The 19,214-nt window shown below is 31.4% G+C and overlaps 3 protein-coding genes across 3 annotated transcripts in view; 1 reads left to right on the forward strand and 2 right to left on the reverse strand.

Annotated features, from left to right (window-relative positions):
• Positions 1-19: 19 nt before the first annotated feature.
• LOC139087698 (uncharacterized) lies at positions 20-2,096 on the reverse strand. Its single transcript, XM_070636589.1, has 3 exons — positions 1,270-2,096; positions 273-537; positions 20-207 (listed from the first exon to the last, which is right to left on the reverse strand). The coding sequence occupies exons 1-3, from the start codon at positions 2,094-2,096 to the stop codon at positions 157-159; spliced, it is 1,143 nt and encodes a 380-aa protein (XP_070492690.1). The 3' UTR covers positions 20-156.
• A 53-nt stretch (positions 2,097-2,149) lies between these two features.
• LOC139087697 (uncharacterized) lies at positions 2,150-4,023 on the reverse strand. Its single transcript, XM_070636588.1, has 3 exons — positions 3,957-4,023; positions 3,107-3,887; positions 2,150-3,048 (listed from the first exon to the last, which is right to left on the reverse strand). The coding sequence occupies exons 1-3, from the start codon at positions 3,957-3,959 to the stop codon at positions 2,150-2,152; spliced, it is 1,683 nt and encodes a 560-aa protein (XP_070492689.1). The 5' UTR covers positions 3,960-4,023.
• Positions 4,024-18,690: 14,667 nt separating this feature from the next.
• LOC139087701 (putative leucine-rich repeat-containing protein DDB_G0290503) overlaps positions 18,691-19,214 on the forward strand; it is a 37,229-nt gene continuing 36,705 nt past the window's right edge. Inside the window, exon 1 of the mRNA XM_070636593.1 lies at positions 18,691-18,918. The gene's annotated coding sequence lies outside the window, so the exon portion shown is untranslated. The remainder of the gene's footprint in view (positions 18,919-19,214) is intronic.

The raw sequence follows: 19,214 nt of genomic DNA on the forward strand, positions 1-19,214 counted from the left end.
AAATGTTTATTGATTGATTACACAGCAATAGCTACAAATATATAAAAAGTGCAACTGTATTGGAGATTTTAAAAGGTTTTTTTAAGTACAATTAATATAATTAATTTAATGGACGAATAATATTTATAAATTCTTTTAATTTCTCATCCTTGATGTTCAGTCTACAAGCTTTACTGGAATTTCAACGCGTGACCCATGAACGATAAGCTAAAAAAAAGAATTAAAGCAATTAAAGTAAAAATTAGTCATTGAAGAATCTTAATTATGCTTACAACTATAACAGCAGTAACAGAGTATGGAGTTTCATAAGCCTTTTCAGTAAGTGACACCTTAATTTCGCATGATTCTCGAGGATTCAACTTCCCGCACGATCGCATTGCCGAAATTAATTTATGATTTGATGGAACTGCTTCAATATACATGAACTCATTGTTTAAGGATTCTACTCGAATGACCTTCGTTGAATTATGATTGTCTGTTGACCGATGGAAAAATAGTTCTGATGGTGATATGCGGAAGTTTTTGCTTTCCAAAAAGCTGTTTGAAGGAATTAGAGAATGATTTGTAATTAATTATTAAAGGTACGATGGGAAACAAATTTAGAATGTAGAACGACTGTGGCGTGAATAATTGTATATTAAATAATTATTGATTTATTAGTACATATTGAGTGGATTATATTTAGTCAAGCATTAGAATTAAAGCTTAGAAAAAAATAACGGAAATTTTAAATTTGATTTTCAAACAAATCCATATAAATGTTTAGTATTTTTTTGAAACCTTACAAATGTTTTATATTAATATGAATGCTTTAAAACCGTACAACAGTAATTTGTATCCAAATAACAGCTTCAAAACCTTTCAAATGTTTCTAAATTTACTAACTTTTGTATGGCTTAAAAGTTCATATTTACTATTTAACTACTGTGAGAATCAAAAATATAATTCCAACAAAACATCATTGAAATTTCATACTTATTAGCTACTTAATTTAAGAAATGCCATTAAACTAGATTGTAAATTCATTGAATTACACAAGAAAAAAATGTTGACTTGATAATATGCGCGCTTGATTAATTACTTAGATCCGCTAACGGATCATTCCAGCTGTACGAGTATTTAATTGAAAAACAACAAGTCGTGCTTTATCTACCAAAGTAACTTAAAATCAACATCAGGATGCAAGATCAAGCAATAAATCATATAAGTTACAGCAAAATTCAGCTTCCGAAAATGGGAAATGCCAAAATGCACAAAATAAATACTCACTCGCCATGTCCTGGAACATCATCAAAATAAAGTGTATCCATAGCATTTGGCATGTTAGTTTGATCTAGGAAAGTCTTGAAACTCATTCGTGTATCATCAGCCATTGACATTTCTGTAGACAGCATTATTGAATCTTCTAAATCTCTATTAACTGTAAGTGCAATTCCATGTGTACGAATAGTCTCTTCCATAATTGACGTCAATTTATCACGACTTAGATCTTCGTTGAATTTTTGCAATCGCATTTGAATTTCTGTCTCATTTGGAAGTAATTTTGGTAGATGACTAAGGAATTTTGGCTCAACAAAATGCTGATTTTTGAGGATCCTTAATCTCGTCGGTTCGTCACCGCTAATGACGCAAATTTCACCAATTGTCGTCACATCCTTATTAAAGGAAATAATTTTTCGGACCTCAGATTTTGATGGCTTAAATCTAATTTTCACGTCTGCTGATCTTCCAGGCTCAATTCTTAATTGCTTTGGTTCCACAGATATTGAATCTGACAGTACAAAATCACTGAGCTTAGTTCTTTCAAAAGCAAGACTGGCAAAGCCTGGAAGTGTTCCTTTATTGACCAATCTGATTCTGGACTCGATCATAGAATGAAGATCCTTAACAGTTCCCATTGTGAGGAATTGCGGCCCAAATGGGCCTTTCTGGACACCCTCAATGCTGATACTTGAATGTCCACCATATGCATACAGAGGAATTGCTTTTGAGCATTGCTTGTTCGTAATAAGTTCAAAAATCAAGCTTCCCTGTGCTGGGCCGACAATGCTAGGCATAAACTTGACTTTAAATGTTCGAGCTTCCATTGGAACCATTCGGAATTCTTCTTGTGGTGAGACTGAGAATCCTGGACCGATGACTTTAACTCTTAATGGCAATTTTTGTTAGATCCATTTTGTATTGTGATGCTTTTAGTGACATACTTGTCAATTTTCACAGATGGAAATGAAATCTTTCTATTATCCATGTTATTAATTTTAATTGGCAAGAAGTCATCATTAAATTCACTGTCGTTACTTAATTGTGAGGCACTTCGTCTCAGTCTATGTTCTGGTGACCAATTTTGTGAATTAATTGATCGAATCGATGATGATGATGTTGGTGATGTTAAGGTTCTGTCAGGACGTTTAAGACCGTAACTAGGCAAGGATAATTTTTCGTTTGGTGATCGAATTGACAATCCTTGCATAGCTGTAAAATATTCTCTGGATGATTGTTGAGAATCGGAATTTTCACTCATTGTGCTTGTTGGAGATTTAAGACAGCTTCTTAGATGGGTGGTATCACTTGGTAGTGGCTTTTTAAAGATATCATCATCGTTGACCATTTTTGGTTTAAGATTTTCTGCTGCTTTCTCAAGTTCTCTATAATTTGATGGCGATCTTGATCTAAGGCATTTATCAAGTGCTGATCGTGGAGTTTCATTTGAAAGTAATGACTGTCTTCGTTTTGTACCACGATTTTCTGTATTTAATTCATGTCTGCCTCTTTGGAGTTCATCATTACTAATATTCTCGTCCTGAACTGGAATATCATCGAGCATGTCCATTTCTTGCTCCATTCTCATCTTATTTTTCTCTTCTTCAGCTAATTCCATAATTCTATCGACATCCAGTTCCTGCATCATTCGTGCAACAGAACTTGGGAATGTATTGCTGGTCCTTTGATTGCCAAACAGCTCTGAAACGTCCTTTTGCACTTCCTTGACTCTCTTTTCGACGTCTTTTTTGAACAGGATGTTTGTTGCTTTATTTGGGTCGCATTTTTCTGTGAAATAGAGGTTTTATTTAATGAAAATCCAGAGCTGGATATAAAATCAACTTACTGATTAGCATCTCGAGATTCTTAGTGTCGTACTTTCCATCCTTTTTCAATTCATTTAACATTATTGAACTGTCATTTGCACTTAATTCTACTAATGGAATTCTATCTTGTCTTTTTGGTGGACTGATATTGCTATAAACTTCTCGGATGTTGCTCTGCTTCATTTTATCCATACAATATTGTCCAAATGACATTTCCGGTTGTCTTGATACATTGTTTTCCCAATTTATCGTTTCTTCTTGGATTTTATTGACTCGAGGAATCACAGCATATTCCATTTCTTGCATTTTCTCGTCCTCTTCTAATTGAAATGCCATATGCTCAGCTGGTGTGAATTCCTCATTTGAATATGTTATGTTCTTTCCAGTAAAACTCGAAAATGATGGATTTGCGTCATCCCAAAAATCTTTTCGACTGGCTGTTGATGTTGTTCTCACTATTTCATTATTTTTGCTGCTAATTGATGATCTAAAACTAGACTCATTCGTTTTTGGGAAGTTACTTATTCGTCCAACAGCTAAACTCTCACGATATTTGTTTCTTACAGCTTCCGACGAGCTGGATTTCATTATTTGATCAAAATCTAATTGATCAAGCATTTGCTTTGATTTAATGTGCGTAGATCTTGCAGATATCTCTTTTGGCTCAAATGGTGAATTTGGTGCACTTTTTAGTTGATCTGTTTTATCTAAATATTGTGTTTTATCATTTTTAATATCACTCAAATCAAAGTTCCAGGATGCTTCCTTAGGATTCAAAAATTTATGTCCTTGATTGCGTTCCTGTTATAGATTTTTGTAAAGAATTGTTGATTACTATGATATATATCTGATAATGTGTTAATAACTTACCATCACTTTAGATTTCCTTATAAATTAAATAAATTAAAATGTTTTGTTTCTGGAATAAGAAAATTTGAAATCAACCGTTGTTCGAAAATTCGAAATTCCTTAACGGTCTTCGACAATTTTGAATATTTTTCCAAGGGATGATGAATTTTTTCTTGTTTTTTTGAATTTTGATTTTGAAAGTGTAATTTAACCGCCAAATCTAATTTTATAGATAACAAGCATGATAAAATTACATTCGTTTCAAATATCAACCTGATTTAATTATTAGACCACCATTGTAGAGAAACAAACACAGAATTCAGTTCATGTTATGCTTAATAATGCAAACATTGCTTGATTCAATGTCTATGACTTGTAATTAAAACATTTCTATTTTATTGTAATCCGAAAGTCCACATTTTTGCATAGTTGACAATAAGATGCTGCTAAATCAAATGATATTGAAATATTGATGTCATTATTTAGCTAATAGAGTATAAATAGTTGATAAGAACAGTTTTGCTCATTAGTTCTACTTCATTTTCACTCGTAAGCACCTACACATATTTATTTGAATCAATCATATTCAATCAACTGAGTGATCCAATAAGCTAAACAATGAACAAATTAATAATTTTTGTGCTTCTTTTGGCATTAATTGGAACTTGTAAGTCGATTTAACTATCAATTAAATTAATTAACAATATTTAAATCTATTTTTCAGTCAATTCTGCTTTTGTTGACGGGAGACGCCGTAGATGCCGAGAACGATATACAGAGCTTTCTCAATGTGGAAATCTTTGTGAGCCATCATGCGCTAATCGTCATCCGATCTGTCCTTCGGTTTGCGGTCCTCCAGCATGCGAATGCATTAAAGGTTATGTTAGAGATAACGTTAAACGATGTATTCCTGAAAGTGCATGCCCACGATGATGGAAGAATCAATTGATTATTGATTCTTTGAGGAATTTTTAATTTCATACACCCGAGCGACACAAATGAAGAAGGCCGCTTTGATGTTTTTAAGGCTTCGCTAAACCGCTTTTACTAATTCAAACGGAAGTCACCTCCGTTTGGCGTCCATATGGCTGCCAAATTTGGACGGCTTTCATTTAGTACTAAAAAGGTTTAGCGGAACCCTAAAAGCTCTGTGGTGGAGCCTTCTACATTAGTGTCGCTCAGGATATTATTTGACATAATGGTGATTGGCTTTAATCTGTTTGTCTCTTATATTCTGTAATAAAATAAAAAATCCCTAAATATTACTACATTTTAATTTGCATCCACATGATGAGCTTTATTAGATATAATTGAAAACATTTAGTAAATTGAAATTACAGCAATTTATTCCCACATGATGAATTTATAAAATCAAAATATTAAAAGTCCAACCTGCTTCCTCAATTCAAGTGCTTGCTGTACTAATTTTGCAACCTACAAGTCATACATTTTTATTGCTCCACAATAAATTAACAAAATATCCAAAGAGATACAGTTTAAAAAGGAAATCGCGAATTGAAATATGAAAAGAAACTTAATTGAGAATGGTTTTGGATGTTGAAGCTTGAGCGCATTTTTTAAGGGGGTCGATCAATATGAGCAACTAATTAAGGGGTAGCAGTTGCGTACCTATGGGGTTGAGAATGGTCTGATCAGACACCTCTGTTGCCTCCTAATTCAACATAATCGTTCTTCATATCCTTAAATTCTACAAATTTATTCAAATTTTCAAAAAGTCAAATCAGATGCATTACTTTAACCAAGCCTTTCATCCAAACCGAGCACATTCACCTGTTTGATACAGCATATGCTGCATTTGAAAAATCCACGTATGTGGCCACATTCATTAGCAATAATTATTTCTTTTCTAACGATTAACTGTAGTACCAATCAAACAGTGACAGATGAAATGCGAAACAAATTTGGAAACACGAACGGTACATGAGCAAATAAAGTAAAATTAAGTTTTGTATATGAAAGCAATCGAGATACGAATGAAAAAAGAAAAATATTTGCAGTAAATTTTCATTAAGCACCATAACATTATGAATATGTTAAACTACTTAAATGTGCTAAATGAGCACTAAACGCATGTAAATTAAAACAAAGAGCAGTGGACTTAATTTGACGCCATTTAGAATTGCAAAATCCTTTTTTTAAATACGCAAATTAAGATTGATGCATGCTTATATGCCAAATTTTTTTAATTTATTTAATCTGCAGCCTTATCGCTTGACATTAATTTTAATAAGCAATAAAAAATTAATATTCTATTCAAAGTCATTAAAATTTGTTTGCATTGGATAACGATTTTTTGAATTTTAAATTTGCTAGCTAAATTCTTGAATTTGAATGAACTGAAATAAAATGAAGTTGGATTAGTGAACGATTTTTTTTATAGAACTCATCGAAACAATCTTTGAAAACAAATATTCATTTCAAGATTGATTCTTGTGTTCAAATCAGTGTTTTAGTTCTGTTTAAAATGTTAAAAGAAGTCGACATTTTCAAATCAACAACATCCACTAAGTATTACATACTTTAATTCATAAATTGTGTTATAACTGAAGCTTGCATCATAAACAAATAGTAAAAATTGGCAAAAAAATCATCTTCTGAAATGTGCTTGAACTCGACAGATCATCAAAATTACTCAAGTAACACACATGTCAAACAAATGAAATCTGCAAACATCCAGTGAATCATCTACATAGTTTGTCAGAAGGTAAGCTTAATGACTGAACATTTATGAGCAAATATAAAGCAATTGCGACTTCCACAAATGTACATAAATTTTCTACTTCCACGAATCCAAATAATTCGCCATAAAAATACAAACGTCATTACCCATACGAAATTATTTATACATAAAGCATAAACTGAATAGTAAGATGCCCGAAAGGTAAAAGCTAAATAATCATGACAAGAGCAGCAAGTTTCAATTTGCCATTCAACAATGCAAATTGGGTTAAATTTTATAAAATTACAACATTTCCTTTGCATACATTTCAAGGCTCTAATAATCACTTATGAGCTACGGTCTCGTGAAGTCTCTAATAGTCTTATCCGGTGGTGCATTTAATAAATCGTTTTAGTACGTGGAATGTCAACTATGCTCAGCATGCTATGCCGAATGGAAGCGTGAATCAACATTTTTTTTTGTTGCTGAATTGAGCATTAGAAGAACTTTAACTTCCTGAATAAAACTACTGCTTTGCGATTAATTTCTCACGCACTTTTCGATTGTCTTGTTACATTATGAAAAATTAATTCAAGTCGGATTTTTTTTTCCATTTACAATTTTTCTCTTAGGTACAAAAATAGACAATAGCTTCCAAGTACTATAATTCGAATTTTCATATAAAGTACGGAGGCTGCTTTTGTTTCATTTCATTGCATTATTGTTACTATTATTATTGGTATTTAAATCGATACGTACCATGTATATTCTATTCATTCAATTGCAAAGTGAGAAAAATAAAAAAAATGGTTGTAATGTACTTCCAACAGCCTTGAAATTGCCACACACAGTAATTTAAATTCGAGTGTATGAAACTTGCACCAATTTACTATGTGTTATGCAATCAATTAAATTTGAGATTATTTATTTCTAAACCCATAGTATTCAAATGCTCTAAACATATACATGTTGGTTGCTATTGATCTTAATAAAATATCTCATAGAAAAAAAAGTCAATAGCTATGCAATTTTTTACTAATTCTGTACTTCAAATGACTTGCTTGGCCGTTAATAATAAATTAATTGGATTAAAGTATAAGTGTGAGGTTATATTGTTGTCTTAATCACAATTGATCACGCAATGCAGCGGTCAAATCTCTATTTAACATTTTTTTGTGTGTTCAATGGCTTACCGCTTTTTATATAGAATTATATGGATAATTATTGGTTTCATATGATCCACTTCATTGTGATCTGATTGACAAAAAAAGAAAGATTTCTCGTACGTAACAAAGGAATTAGAAATCATAAAATGAAATTTACTTCATGTGCAGTGTTGATCGAACTGTGTGATGCGACACATGTGCTTAAAGCAAACTCACCCTAACAGACAAAAAGAAGGCTCTCGAGAGCTTGTCCACATTAAATACACTAGATGAGCAAGCTTGTGAGCTTTGATGTCACCTTACGCTGCTCTTGAAAGCACCCTCTTTGCATACTAGGGTCAAATATGCAGCAAAACAAGCTCAGGCAAAAATCGCTTGCAACCCAAGTGTCCCTTTCCTCAAAAAAGTTTAGACAACCCTGAATTAGTGAATTTGAGACGAAAAGATCGAAGATATGCTTGAGAAATTTTCATCTTCCGCATTATTCTGTTGAGATTATTGTAATAGCAAATCAAACCTTTTAGATCTTCCTTACTTACTTACAAAAGCTTTTAAAAAGCTCTTAAGGAGGTCTTTAAGAAAGATTCAATCATGACCATCTGTTAGATTAGTTTACAACAATTAAATAGCAGTGAAAAATTGCGAGCGTAGTCGTTCATTAATGTTAGGAGTGTTATCTTGACAACAACAATCTTGAGAGAGTAAATGAGGAATCTGTTGGGCGACGACGAATGGTAAACTGTGATTTTAATGAATCTAAATAACACTACAGAACTATTGAAAGAACTAACGAGAGGATTGATATTGATACACATTTTATAGACAGCAATAACTTGTCAATAGCCCTAAAAAAGCTAAAAACAGAACTGGCGCTCGCCATGACATTTAAAGAAGATGTCAACTTTCTAATCTGTAAAACAAAACTGTAACATTTTTCATGACCATAACATGAAAACCTTACAAGACAAGCATTGTATCACTCGGGCTGACCAAAATGATGACTTAAGAGTCAACTTAATTCAAAATACGCTCCTAAAAGTTTTAATTTTAAACAATCAATCTCATAAAAATCAAACAAATAGTATCCGACATCAATTTCCTGTAACTTAGCCATGTTCAGGTCACACAACAACATAGGAATAACATTCAGTAAGTTGCTGAATGAATTTTCAACAATCTTCATCCAAATTGCCTCTTTGGACACAAGCATTTGGCCTTAGATGGTGTTTTTCTAATGAAATAGCCAAAAACTATAAAGTTTCCAGTAATGAGCAATAACCACATAAAGTCATTTGGCGTAGACTTTTTGAGTATCCCACTTGTACTAAAAGAGACTTAGGTCGAAAAAACAACGAAAAATCTTTATGATTCACAACAAAAGTGACAATCGTCAACCACGGAGGAAGAAAACGGCAGCATTGTAATTGACGTTTATTTCACATGAATGAGTGAATGATGACAGGCCATTAGTTGGATTGTATGTAATTACGACAAAAACTTGTGCACAACAATTTAATTACACATTTCTTTTAATTTAGTATGGAGAGCATTGAACCAATTAAAATGTATATTGAATTACTTTAATTAATTAAATTAATAGTTTGTTGTTGACAAAAATCTTAATAGTGCCACACACAACTGAAGAAAATCAATTTAATATATGCAAATTAAAGACTTTCCGAAACAACTTGATGGATTTTTAACGATCTTAGGCAGCTCGCAGATTGTGCTAATTAAGAAAGAAGAAAATGTCTCTCTCATTCGGAACTTGTTTACATTCATACTAAAGAGACATAACTATTTGTTAAAATGACTATAAATTTGACATTGATGCTTAAAGCCAATGCTTTGCGTTGTGAAATATGTTATCAATAATTTTAATGTCGTCTAAGTTCTCTTTTTGGTTGACCGCTCTCTGTAACTTTATTTTATTTTTTACAAATTTAGAGATTTCTTAATTTGCAATCAGTTCCAATTCACACTAGGGTTGTAACCTGTGAAATGTCTCGGTATTCAATTTTCTTAATTTAATTTTTGCAACATTTGTTTTTGTCATGATTATGATGTGTTAATCTGGTGACAAGGAGTGTAGGGGCGCTGTCAATATCAATTTTGATAATCAACACAGATAAAAGGTGCGAATTGTGGAAGCAATTAGTAAACACATTATGCATCATTTAGACACATTTTGTTTTAGGACTGAAATTTGAACTCAATCCTTCAAGAAATTTTGTAAATTTTTAATAATTTCTGGGATCGTCGGGGTTTTTTGGAAATAATTATTGGTTTTTTTGAGGTTATCATTGTGGATTGAATTAATTAGTTTGGTAATTAAAGAAGCTTACGGAGGCTGATTGTTTTTTGAGAAATATTAATTAAAGTGAATGAAAGCTGAGCCTTCAATATGCTTACCAAATTCAATCTATAAACTAGATTTCCTGGCTTTTTGTGAACTTGACCTAACATACAAACGCATACTCATCTAAATTAGTGTTTTCAAGAGCATGTTCAATTTTTTGAGCATGCTTCTTATCTGATCAGGCTAAGTGGATTTGAATCCTTCAAAATCAAGCTACAGTCAATAAGCTATAAGCTTTAAGCCTGACTAATTCAAAATGATGTCTACGCATAAATTGTACTAATTATTTAAGCACACAACTGAACAAACTCTATAAAAGCTTATCACGGACAAAAAATCTAACTTTAAATTCAATAAAAAAATTTACAACTGGAAATGTTCAATAAAACTTCAAAAGTCCATTAATGTATCCGTCCCTAGCTTAGCGACCAAAAAAAGTCTCAGCACATTGTGCAAGCGCGAACGATCCATTCGATATAAATTTAATTGCTATCATTTCGCATGCCATAAACGGCAACAGTTCTTGTCAACTATTGAACGTTCTCTTTTCTTTTAAGTTTTTTTTTCATATTTGTACGTAAATAAAATTGCATAATCTCTTCGTTCGTTTCCACGAGAAAAAAATACTGTAAAGAGAGCAAGTTGGAGATCAGTCTCGTACGGTAGTGATTGATTAGAGTCTGAGCAGCACTGCACGCCAAAAGGCATAAAGTCTCATTGCGTGTTCAATTATGAAAAATTAAGATCTGCAAGAGCAGTTACTTTTGCATGGTCTAGTTAATGAAAATCAGGATTAGATATTAATCACAAGAAAACATGTATCTTTTCTAAAGCTTACCGCAGTTGTTGCCAACACATTATACATGATTATTATGAGCGTGCAAAATTGTGAAAAACTTTTATGCGGATTTTTTTTAAGAAATTATAATTGAGATTTATTTGCTGAGTGATTTTAAGATTAATTGTTGAAATGATTTCGCACTCGAAATGAAAAAAATAATGAAAAAAAAAAGAGATGTGATGACACACGATGCTTGTTTGGAACGTGTAATGAATAAGTGTTGAAGCGACAAAAAGATCTTTTGATTTAAGATTATTTAATTTATAATTTTCAGTGGAAATTACCTTAACAAAAATAACTCAATTAAAATTAACGCAATAAAGGTTGTAAGTTTTAATGCTCACACAATAAAAATTTATATTTTTTTTTATATTTATGAAACGTACGTTTGGTGCTTTTGTCGGTCTTTTTGGATAGAGAAATTCAGTTGTTTCGAATTTTTATTGACTGCTGATTGTGGGTCATAAGACTTAGAGTTCATTCACTTGTGAAGTCCATCATTAAGCTTACAATGTTAGTATAAGAAGTAGATAAGCTGTGTTAAACTAGAACTAGCATGGATAATAGCTATTAAGCTACATTGATTAGTATTAACTCGTTAAGATAGGCTTATTGCAATTTAATTGTTTAATATTATAAGCAAATAATCTCGAAAATCAGTAAATCTTAAATGTCTATATATCCATATAAAGAACGATCGTCATTTCATCAAAATCAACTAATCTCACTATCATGCACACATATCAAATCATTTCATAAATTCAAATTAATTCAAAATTACAGCAGCAACCCCAAATGCCGATAGTGATGCAAATGATATTCGTGACTCATATCGTGCAAGATTAGAAAGATACTCACGATTGCAACAGTGAAATATGTTGAAAATTAACATTTAACACTCACACATTCTCATAAACCGTTTAAAAAAAATTTGTTAAGCAATAATGTTTATTCCAATAAATCTTTTCACTGCCATTGATGAGTGAGTCGAATGAATAGATTAAGAGAAAGGCACACTTAGATGTGACACTAAAATATGTTTTATTCCTTTATTTATTAAAAAGCGTAAAGCTCACCATAATGACTTTTTATTACCTGACGATTAGCCATTGAGAAGCTTCAGAAGATTACATACTGGTTTTTACAGGAAGAAAAATCAATTGATTTAATTTATTGAAATTAATAAAATATTTATTGCGTACAAGATTCATTGGCTTGTTAATGTCAATCAAGTTGATTAAATTTGTAATTTATTTTATTGCAAACACGTAAATTTTAATCTCATTTTGTAAGTAGTCATGATGTTATATTCCTTCTAAGATATTACTGAACTAGATGTACACTAATGATGCAATCATATGTGGCTGTGTCCATTCACAGATCTAGCTTGACTTTTTTTTTAATGCAGTCAAATTCGATTGTTGACTAATTTAATAAATGAGCTGAAAATTACTTTACGGATGAGCTTAATCGGATACGCATGGCGCAAGCTAAATTACGCGTGTTATGTAGAAATGTTTAGGTGATGGACATTCGCGATGTTTATGATGATGGAGTCTCATTACCGCTCGTAAAAATCGTTTGGGCATAATTGATAATGTTTCAATTAGTTGGATATTTTGGAAGTCTGAAAGTGTGGGTATATGGTGTGTTATATGGGTCCTGACTGCTTAATGAGAATTAAATCAATTAGAAAGTGTTGTCCTCCAACTTCAAATTATGCAAATCGCTACTTTCCGAAAGTTATTAAAACTATACCAGTTTTTCACCTTTAATTTCCTCAAGGAAGTCATTTATCACTAAATCAATCCTAATTACAGATATTAGATACAAAAAAACAAATTACAATGCGAACGCTTTAATAAATTCATTGAACTTTTTTTTTTTTCATGAGACTAACCTGTGTGACAGTCGAGTAGACTTCAAATCATGGACATAAACGCCTTTCCTTTCTTTAAAAAATATAATCCACTAGAAAGCCTTTACGTCTAAGTAGCTTTACCACTCTATTCATATCTCAAGTACTTTACATTTTTTAGCTTTATCTAACAATGCGTAATAATGATTTTAAGAAATTTGAAATGTTTACAATGCAAAAGGTAATAAAATTATCGAAAAAAAAAAAACAGTTGCCACAATGAACCTTCGTTTATAGAAATATGCAGTTACACATGTGAATATTGTTAAGTTGCAAATAAAGAAAAGAAAAAAAGCGTATGTAATGACGCTAATAAGATATCGCATATTTACCAATTGATCCCGAACAGCAATGCTTCTTAAGGAATTTATTTATGTGGTCTATACTTTGCAATGCTTTGACTTATCGGCAATCTTCTTAGTTGCTGTGTAAAGGGTATAGATTATACCTTACCAAAGAGTATTAGATCCTAAAACAGAGCTGAAATTACTCCATTTAGAAAGCTTCTTTAACCTGGATGTTTGTGTTTGGACTTGTGTAGTCCGAACTCTCCGGAATCAAGCTATCTCTGTCCTTAAACACTAAGTTTGATGTAAATACCTCATTTTGCTTATTTAAAAACTTGATTGCTCCAACCTCTCTGCTTCTTGTTTTCATCAATTTAACGATAAAGTGCATTAGACACCTGTAAAGCCATAAAGTTTAGTGCATTTGCTCATTTGCAATTTCACACCTAATCATGCACAGTTCGGGTGCATTACGAAGCTTAGCACATTGAAGGAACAAAATAAGATCTTCTTTTGTTACCTCTTCTTCTTCTTTTACCTTTTTTATGTCTCTTATTTTTACCACTTCAATTGAAACTCTTTAAAAAATCTATTGTTTGACGGAATAGAAAACGTGACGCAATTACAATTTGATCATTGTAAATTGGCGTCTATTTATTTTCCCTAATTGTCTCGTATTCTCTCTACCTCTTTAGTTATATTATTTTTTTTTTCTATTAAGTATAACCAGACACACCATATCTATCTATGTTTTTTTTTTGCTGCTGTTACTTTTAGCTTGTTATTGTTATATCTCAATGTTTTAATTACATAGTTTTTTTTTTGTGTGTAAATTGATTTGTCGGCTTATTATAATGAATTTTATTTATGTAATGTTTTAATTATTGTCTCACAAAAAACAATGTGCAGTGAGCATCGACATAAGTAAATGAGTGAATAACAAAAGAAGTATTGCAGTTTACTTATTAAATGAATGATGAATTATCGCACTAATTATGGACCATGAAATTGCTCACACACTTTATTACATATCTAACAGCTAATTTATTATGTGGCAAAAGATCTATGCGTAGACACAATAGCGGCTTGTTGTTAATTGAAAGAACTGCAATAAAATACATTCAAGCATGTAATTCCTTCTCTAGAATATCATTGAAGGTCGTTTGAATGTAAATTGTTATTGATCCGGTCGCAAGTGCACTTTCATCGATTAATTCTAGAATCTATTAATCCAGATTAACAAGATTCTGTAGCATGTAGTTAGATATGAATTGCAATTAAAATTTTACAATCATAAATGTCAAGGAAATTTTTCCCAAACCCAAAACTCCAAAGTTCAATTTGAAAAAAATGCAAGATTTTTTTTTGATTATTGGCTTTGTTTTTAAATTGCATAATGCATCTATATACATTGCGGCCACATTCCAGTTTCTTTGGTCTGTGATTTTTCTCGTTTCTATTTTTAGCCAGATTATTTGATTGTCTGGTGTTAAGTGGGTGTTCACTTTGTTCTTGATTATTTGATGTGTAATTAAATTGCTGTATTTTATGAATCATATCTAGTTTAAGAGAATATTAATCAGATGCAGTGCCTTGAAAGACAGTTGACTGCAATTTAATTTGTCTAGAACAGTGAAAATGAATCATTTTTGAGACACAATAAATCTGAGCACCTTCTGTGATACACTAGTAGTAGGCAACATCTTGATTGGCTGACACAAATCAAGAAAACTCTCTCTAGCATTTCTTGGATACCTTCATGTTACGTCTGAAGGGTACACTAGTGTACAACCACCAAAGTTCTGTTATGACAGCCCTACGCCCCTCCATTTTTCCCAACCATTTTTCAAATCTGTAAAATGCGCCCCTGACATCCCACAAGCTCAACTAACTATGAAACAACATTTTCATGTCGTTTCCATTTTTTCTCAATCAATTCTCGTTCGACTATAATGAAATTTATTATGATAAAACCCTTCTCTAATAATCCACTGTATTACCTGCCTTTATATATAGCATTTACAATTCATATGAGAACGATCGGAGATCAAGAGACGAGTGAAGTGTTTTTTGCATAATATTGTAACTGGTTGCTTTATAATTAGAATTTTAAAGGCCATTATTATATTTTTTTTTCTCTCCATGTTAGTTGTCACGGTCGTATCACTAGCGTACATAAACCATTAAAGGAACAAGTGATATCGATGTTTGTGTAATACACTTTAAACAACACGTAAATTCTCTCTTTAAAGTTCTACTTTATCTTTTGACTCAACGAGTGACTTGTGTGTTTTTTTTAGCTTTTTTAAAGCACGTCCTTGAAATATGATATGATCAGTCACTCATTCATTATATATGAAAATTTTTCAATCAATTTTTTTTAGACAACGAATAATCATAAAACTTATTAGATTGCTGTATTGTTTTGGACTAATGGTGAATAAATTAAGTCTCTAACTATTTTTTATTTGCAATATTCATCATCATCTAGCTTTTAAATCAATTTTTTCGCATAAACTTATAAAATGTATCATCTTTTGTCATTCACATTAATTTTACGGCTCATAAAGTCTCCAAACAAAGCCATAATATTTATTAAATGGGGTCTCAAATATCTTTCGTTGATTACTTTTGCCCCTGAAAAGACACCAGAAATGCCATTAGAATGCTGATGAAGAAGTTGCATGCAACAGTTCGGTTATTTATTATTTTGTCACACGATATTTCCACTCCAATTTTTCAATATCCCACGTCGTAAAACGGTTCACTTACAAAAGATGCCGTATTATCTCATTTTTTCTCTCTCTCTTTCTCTACATATATCTCTTTTGTGTATCAAGGTCGTCTGCATAATTTTTTATTTTTTCGAGTCTACTGGTTTTTATTTAATTTAATTTTGAGGGCACCATAAATCGCTATCGAATAAATAAAACTTAACTTTTTTTTCTTCTTCTTTATGATGATTTAATTTTTGTCATTTCATTTAAGTCCTACAAATTAATTAATATTCTGATCAAGCGCTGTTGAAACGTGCCAACGTGCTATTTTGAAGTTTGAGATTCGTGATTATGGCATTTGAAAGATACGCATTTTTTTGGTTTAAGAATTTGAATTTTTGAATAAAAATGTGCAAAAAATGAAGGTTAGTTGATGATATAATATGCATCATAAATCTGCATCGTATGCTTAATTAGGTCCTGTATAAGGTTTCCCGAACTCTCGATCTCAAATCTGATTCTCAATTCTCAATTCCCAAGACTGCCCAGGAAGTCTCGGTCTCGGTCTCGGCATTGGGGACCTTTAGTCTTGTATCCTCACCTGAAGCGCAAACAGAACTTTTGTGAAGATAGAGGAGGTAAACAATTTGAGGGGTTAATGACTTTCATGAAAAACCCTAGCAAAGTAGAGGACACAGGAAAGTTTTTGACCCCAAACCACTCCGTTCCTCTTGAATACACCCCTAAACATCACCAAAACTCAAAATCCAATTTCAATAATCTTTCTCGACATAATTGACGGGAAATTGTGCTAGTTATTATACCGTTTTAAAATTCAAGATCAATATGCAATTTCCCGTCAAACAGCATCAATGTTTTTTTTTTTCCACGGGAAGCTGCAAAAAATTTGACCATAACATTTTTTTTTCTTCTTTTGATAAAAACTTATTAATTCAAAATAGTTGTTGGAATGTGCACCTTGCAAATTTCAATGTTTAACCCTGACATCTACCACGTGTGCCGGACAACTATTCAAAATATTATTCACAAGAGCACTCATTTTAATAAAATTTCGCGCTAAAAACTTCGTCAAGTAGAATTCTCGATGAATTCTTAGCTATTATATTATGAAAATATCATTATTAAGTAATTATTCATAAAAAAAGATCTAAGGAAGCTTCTTAAGAAAATATTTAGTTTTTGAATAATTTATTATTATTCATTAAAGTGGTTTAATATCGCTACATGAATCAGTAAACAGCTATGCGTCTTGACTTTACTTGAAAATGAAATCCTATTGTGAATTAACCAAAAAATAATACAGCAAAAATAACAAGGCTTAAAATTAAATGCTTCATTAGTATGCTCTTGCCACTGTTGGTTAAAATATCAACACACAGAGAGTCCATTAGCAAATAGACTGCCAATAACTCAACTTAATGGAATTTCACATTCGATGATGCTTAATTTCGTAATTGCTATGGAATCTTTTCTCTCGGCGTTGACCAATGCATTCGCAAAATGTCTTGATTAAATCATGATAAGGTATACTCTTCTTTTTTTTCGGCATAAATTATCTTCGTATCTTAGGTCATTATCGCGTTTAAAATGAATAATATTTACAAGCATTCATAGAGATGTATCTATTGTGTGAACGAACGGATTTCTGTTTGACTGGCCGAAATGACATACATTTTTTGATATCATCCGTTTATTGTCTCATATATAAGCTTGTGAATACGGTAATTTAGGCAGAGTTGATGACGATGAATGGACTGAAGTTTGAGAATGGCCTTGGGATTTCAATTCTGGAATTTAAATTTACTGAATCTTAGGATTGATCCCTAGTCTAGGCAATAGCTTAGCATTTAGACTGCAAATGGTGCCTAAGTTTGTGATGGCTACCTTTTTTCGAGGCACAGGTTGGTTTTAAACCTCCACCGAAACCACACATGTCATATGATTCATAAAGTTTCCAAAAATTTCATCGGCATACTAGTGTCGCCCACCACTGACCTAAAGTAATCATCAATAATCTAATTAAAGCTATTTGACTCAAATGCATTATTGCATGAATTCGAATGATTTAGGAATTTGTTTACTAAATTTTGAACAACAGCAGTCTAGTTTTGGTTTAATACAAAGACATTAAGTTTCTCAAAATAAATGTTACTTTTGCAAAGTTTCACAAAACTTCAAGTCCAGGTACATAAAAAATGTATATACCATTAAGAATATTCGAAACTATTATCAGTCTAGATTCTCATATTATTCATTAAACAAGTACGCTAAGCAGCCTCAACTCTGCATTTTATTATACTTTATTATCTCATTTCATTTTTTTTTCTGATTTTTTCATTCACGAATCCACCAATAAATGTGACTATTTGACTTGATTGGATTTTGAAAAGCATATTTACCCTATCTAATATTTGACATTTAATCATTGCTTTACCGGTCGTTTCTCTCGTTTTTTTTTTTGTTTCTTAAACGAAAGTTTTGATGTATTTTTTTACAATAAAAACCGTAATTATTGATATGATGTGACAACAACTGATTAGATTTGAAGCTTTTATGGTAGATCAATAATTTATTGCTGTTGTCTGGATTAAAACTTGAATTTTATTACATCATATATTATTTAAATTGAATCATTTGAATAACATTTTGTTTGGCAATAAGAACGATTCTTATAAGAATTAACTTCTAAACGCGCTCAGAATATTAAGCCGCATTCACATTTCTACCGGTAAAAAAAGTATTGTTTACTGCTGTGAAGTTGTTTTGTTTAATATAATAATATTATTATAAGGAAATTGGAAGTGAAAAGTGTTAATTAAGTGCTTAAAATTTCATGCTTGTGTCACTTTAGTAGCTCTCGTGAATGAAGATATAAAAATAAAAAATATGGATGAGCGTAAAAGCATTAACAAGTGAACGAAAAAAAAAAAAATTCAAAGTTTCTCTGCAAAACAAAACAAAAAAAAAATTTGAATAAATTAATAAATCTTAACGGTGAGTCTTTTTTTTCTTCTTAATAAAAATATAATCTTTATTTAAAATAATTATCGTAAATCATCATATAACGAAAAAAAAAATGAATATTTACAAACATTAAATGATTGATGAATGATGGGAATCTCCAAAATTGCATTTGAAAATGTGTGAATGTGTGTGGTTTTTTTTGGATGAAATCTTATTTACAAAAGAGCTATAGATTTTTTTTATTTTTTTGCATTCAGTCATATAATAATTATACTTTTTTTTTGATGAATACTTAAGTTATTTTTTTGAAAAACTTCAAGAAGAAA

Source organism: Chironomus tepperi, unplaced genomic scaffold (genome assembly GCF_022539635.2).
Source record: "Chironomus tepperi strain 1889 unplaced genomic scaffold, CSIRO-AGI_Ctep_v1 contig_130, whole genome shotgun sequence".
Taxonomy (NCBI): domain Eukaryota; kingdom Metazoa; phylum Arthropoda; class Insecta; order Diptera; family Chironomidae; genus Chironomus; species Chironomus tepperi.

What these genes read in the sequence shown, in the direction of transcription:
- LOC139087697 (XM_070636588.1), bottom strand. An exon ending in GAATCTCGAGATGCTAATCA is followed by an intron (nt 3,049 to 3,106) that starts GTAAGTTGATTT and finishes TCTATTTCACAG; the next exon opens with AAAAATGCGACCCAAATAAA.
- LOC139087698 (XM_070636589.1), bottom strand. Translation starts at nt 2,096, where the DNA reads ATGGTTCCAATGGAAGCTCGAACATTTAAAGTCAAGTTTATGCCTAGC. An exon ending in GATGTTCCAGGACATGGCGA is followed by an intron (nt 538 to 1,269) that starts GTGAGTATTTAT and finishes TCCTTCAAACAG; the next exon opens with CTTTTTGGAAAGCAAAAACT. An exon ending in CTGTTACTGCTGTTATAGTT is followed by an intron (nt 208 to 272) that starts GTAAGCATAATT and finishes TCTTTTTTTTAG; the next exon opens with CTTATCGTTCATGGGTCACG.